The 4,055-nt window shown below is 38.1% G+C and overlaps 1 protein-coding gene across 1 annotated transcript in view; it reads left to right on the top strand.

Moving 5' to 3' along the window:
- Positions 1 to 1,324: 1,324 nt before the first annotated feature.
- Positions 1,325 to 4,055, top strand: part of LOC102299681 (RNA-binding motif, single-stranded-interacting protein 3) — a gene marked incomplete at its 5' end in the record, with an annotated part of 14,632 nt that continues 11,901 nt past the window's right edge. The window contains 1 exon segment of the mRNA XM_005949611.3: positions 1,325 to 1,368. Coding sequence (XP_005949673.3) covers positions 1,325 to 1,368 — 44 coding nt within the window.

Below are 4,055 nucleotides of genomic sequence, written 5' to 3'. Positions count from 1 at the left end.
AGTTTGGGCTGTTTCAGTGAGTAGTTTGAGTGCTTTTGGCAATTTTTGACTGTGTGTGTGTGTGTGTGTGTGTGTGTGTGTGTGTGTGTGTGTGTGTGTGTGTGTGTGTGTGTGTTAGTTATTGCTATTATATAACATTATCTTATTTACCACTGAAAGAGCCACATTCATCCATACAGTACACACACTGGTACTCTACTTTGTGACAGTTTGTGTAGAAAAAATCTCTTACACTCTCAGGCACACACACGGATAAAATGTGTGTTAGGAACATGGGGGGCGCTTCCCAAAAACACTTCAACTTGGACTAGAGAAGGCTGGGATCAAACAACTGGCCTTCTGAGCAGATGTCACTTACCTCCTGAGCCACACCCTTCTTATGGACTTTTGAGTAATCTCTAACTTTCCTATGTTGGGCTGTTACCTCCATTAATGCCAACCAGCGTGGATTTGTTTGACTTAGGTGGTAGTGCAACTTCTTAATGTCTTGTTTATTTATTTGAATGCTCCTCAGGATAATCAAACATGGTATAGTGTGAACTGATTTTTGTAAAAGAAAATAAAGTACCATAAAACTTCTATCCATCCATTCTCTTCCACTTATCCTTATCAGGGTCGCACTCATAGAAGCAATTTAGAATTATCAATTAACCTAACCCCAGTAATTGCATGTCTGTGGACTGCGGAAGGTAGCTAGAGTACCTGGAGAGAACCCACGTAAACCCAGAAAAGCCCAGCCAGATAGTGGAGTTAAACTCATACCATAAAAGTTGTCTTTTTAAAAACCTTTAAGGAGAAACGGTAAAGAAAATCTAAAACGTTCCACTGTCTTTGGTCTGCTAAAATTTAGAGTCAGTTAGAACTGGGAACTTATTTTGTTCCCACCTATTTTATATAGTCATATACCACATGCAACAATCGTCCCTCACTGACCTTCATGTGTTTGATTTTGTTGAGCATGTTAAATAAAACGACTGCACTTATAAATGGCTCTTTTGCTCAAAGGCAATTATTCCAAATAATTTTATTGTACATAAGAGCTTTTAGCTGGCTTATTTTGGAGTCTTTAGACTGCTTATCTATTGTTCATTCAGTAGGTCCTTATATCCCAGTCACTTTTGAATTTTGTGTTTTTTGTACAACACTCTTGTATAGTTTGCTTTCTCTGTTCATTATGCATTATAACGTACAATAGGTATATCATACTTTATTGTTTATTTAGTTGTATAGAGTAGCTGTATATGTGATAAAGACCACAAACACAAATTGGTTAAAAAGGCAAGTCATGTATTTAACATTTCGGTGTATGTGTTTCTTTCTCCAGAGTGGTATGGCTTTGACGTATGACCCCACAGCGATGCAGAATGGGTATGTAGAAAGTTTTTTGTTTTTGTTTTTTTTTCTTTTACCTCTCGCACGAACAACCTCGATCTAAAGAGTGTCTCCAGACTTGACTTTTTACTTACATTGTTACACGCAGCCTGTTCAAGAGTGACAGTATAAAATCCTCCTAAGATCAGTGCACTGAAACATGGCAACAACCTGCAGAAATATGCACAAGAGCACCTGCATGCAAACGAGAGGGTCACACATAACACACATTAACCCATATACCTGAACTGATACAGAACACACATACTCTCTGGCGTTCGCTCTTATTCTTACACCTAACTGATGCAGATGGAACATTTATTTATGCACCTATGCATACAAGCTGTCAGAGTTGTAGGTTTTGATTGCAGACAGGAAGATGGGTGTTGTTGCAGTGCTGCTGTAATACTTTCGTCAGCCGAGGCTATCTGCAGTGCTCCCAAGTTGGTTGAGGAGAGCAGAGTGCCTGCCTGTTTCAGGGGGAAATTGGAGATTGGTGTTGTCTGGTAGGAATGCTGCTGGTGATGTGATCCCTGGAGATGCTTCCCTGCAGCTCTGCACTCTTGTTCTTCTCCTCCTTTTGTCAGATTGGTCCGCCACTTTATATCTTAAAGCCACTCTTTCTTTTTTCTTTTTTTTCTAGTTCATCTGAAATTATACAGTCCTTTTTCTTTTCACTGTTTTTGACTTGTTTCTTGCCCTGTCCACATTGTTTTGTATTGCTCAATTCTTCTCATTCATTTTGTTTTCAAACAGCTGCTTTGCTTTGAGTCATCTTTGGTGTCTTTCGGTGCGAGTGTGCTCATTCGTGCATGCATAAATGGGCACTCTCACGCAAGCATCTGTGTGCTTGCTGTGTGTAAGCCCTCTCCAACCTCTCTTCCGAGGTCATCGTAGCTCCTTCCGGCGAAGCACTAAATGACTGTGAAATGCTAATGCAGCTAATTAGAGAGGCAAAAAGCAGGGAGGGAAGTGGGTTGAATAAAAATGGAGGGCCGAGTAGGGTCAAGAGGAGGGCAAAGGCAGAAATAAAGTCAGTCCAAGGAGAGGGGAAAGGTATGAATCAATTACAGGTTTCACTGTGAGCTTGAGGACAATGGGGTTTTTTTTTGTTTTGTTTTGTTTTGTTTTTGGGTTATTTTAAAGCATCCATTGCCAGACACACATTGTTGGAAAGCTTATAGTTTGTCTTATCTTAACCTACTTTTGCTTATTCTGAATCTACTAGCTCCCATTAAGTGTATCTCCTGTCTTTTTTCTTGCCCTTTTTTACTTCCCTTTTCCATCTATAGGAAAAGTCACTGGGGTCACCACTAAATCACTCAGTAATTTTTCAGTGTAAACGCCTGACAGGGCATTAAATCACACTAGGGATCCACAGAGGCTTTAAAATTCAGTCCTGTAATAATGTTCTGTTTGCAATTACATGTTTAGTGCATTGTTTAAATAGCGGTGCCGGGGTCCCCATTGACAGTTGGCTGCTCAGGGCTAATAGCCTACATCAATAACCTTGGGTCTGTCCTCTGCCTTCTGCTTCTCTCTCTCAATACACATCAGTCTAATGAAAATACAATAAACACAATCAGAAAACCACATTGAATAACCTGGCCCTGTCACCTCATTTGTATTCATCAGTGACAGTAATACAGTATCTGTAATGCAAGTCATTTATTAACTGTACAATGAAAAAGATGGATCCATAGCACCGCATTATTGTGTTTTTCTCTTGATTCTCATTCATGACAAACAAGTTCCAGTTTGTACTCCAGCTTATCTACATTTATTTAAACCCTGCAATATAATGTCATGTCCAAAGTTGGAATATGCAGTTAATCTAAGGCAAAAAAGAATTGGAGACATTTTTGAAAGTGAGTTGTAGCTTAGAATAGCCATCATTAATAAATAGTAAACTGTAAGACTACTTGGTTAGATCTCTGAATACATGGTTGTTAAAAGGCCAATAAAACATTAATAAATTGGAGTTAATTTAAAATCAGTCTATGACTATTTGCAAACCTTATTATCACACCAAGAAATTTGATTTCATCCACCATTTCTTTGTTCCATCAGTAATAACACCAAACTTCACATTTTTACTGCTATTTCTTAAATATTTTGTTTTGTGTATGTTCAAAGTTATCCCATTGACATTAAACCATTGTTTAAATTTGACTGATTCATTGACAATAGCAACAATGTATGTAACTTATTAGCAGGACAGTGATATCATAAGCAAAATGTACATATAGATTTTTTTCTGAATTACGATTACCATTCATGATTAAAATGAAAAGTTCAGGACCTAGCATCGATCCCCGTCCAACTCCAACTGTACATATTGTTTTCTCGTAAATAACTCTGGAACCAATTATAGGCTATACCTCTGATGCCATAGAGCTACAATTCAGAAAACAAAATACTGGGGTTCACAGAACAGTCTTTTTCCTTTTGCACATATATTTTCTATGAAATCTATACTAGCTATTTCTGTAGATCTTTGCTCTTTCTGAAGCTGTACTGATTTTCACTTTGCAACAATACGACTAATGTTTGCTTGTTGCACATGGTTAAAAGTAGACAAAACACGCAATCGAGCCGCAGATGAATTAGAACCAAACCTGCCACGAATTTCTTTTTCTGGTTCAACAGAAGTGAGTCATGTTGCGTTAAAAGAAATAAATGAA

This window comes from Haplochromis burtoni, unplaced genomic scaffold, assembly GCF_018398535.1.
Source record: "Haplochromis burtoni strain Fernald_Lab_line unplaced genomic scaffold, NCSU_Asbu1 Contig_683, whole genome shotgun sequence".
NCBI classification, from domain to species: Eukaryota; Metazoa; Chordata; class Actinopteri; order Cichliformes; family Cichlidae; genus Haplochromis; species Haplochromis burtoni.
Note: the sequence above shows the minus strand (reverse complement) of the source record. Positions and strands in the feature narration are given on the sequence as shown.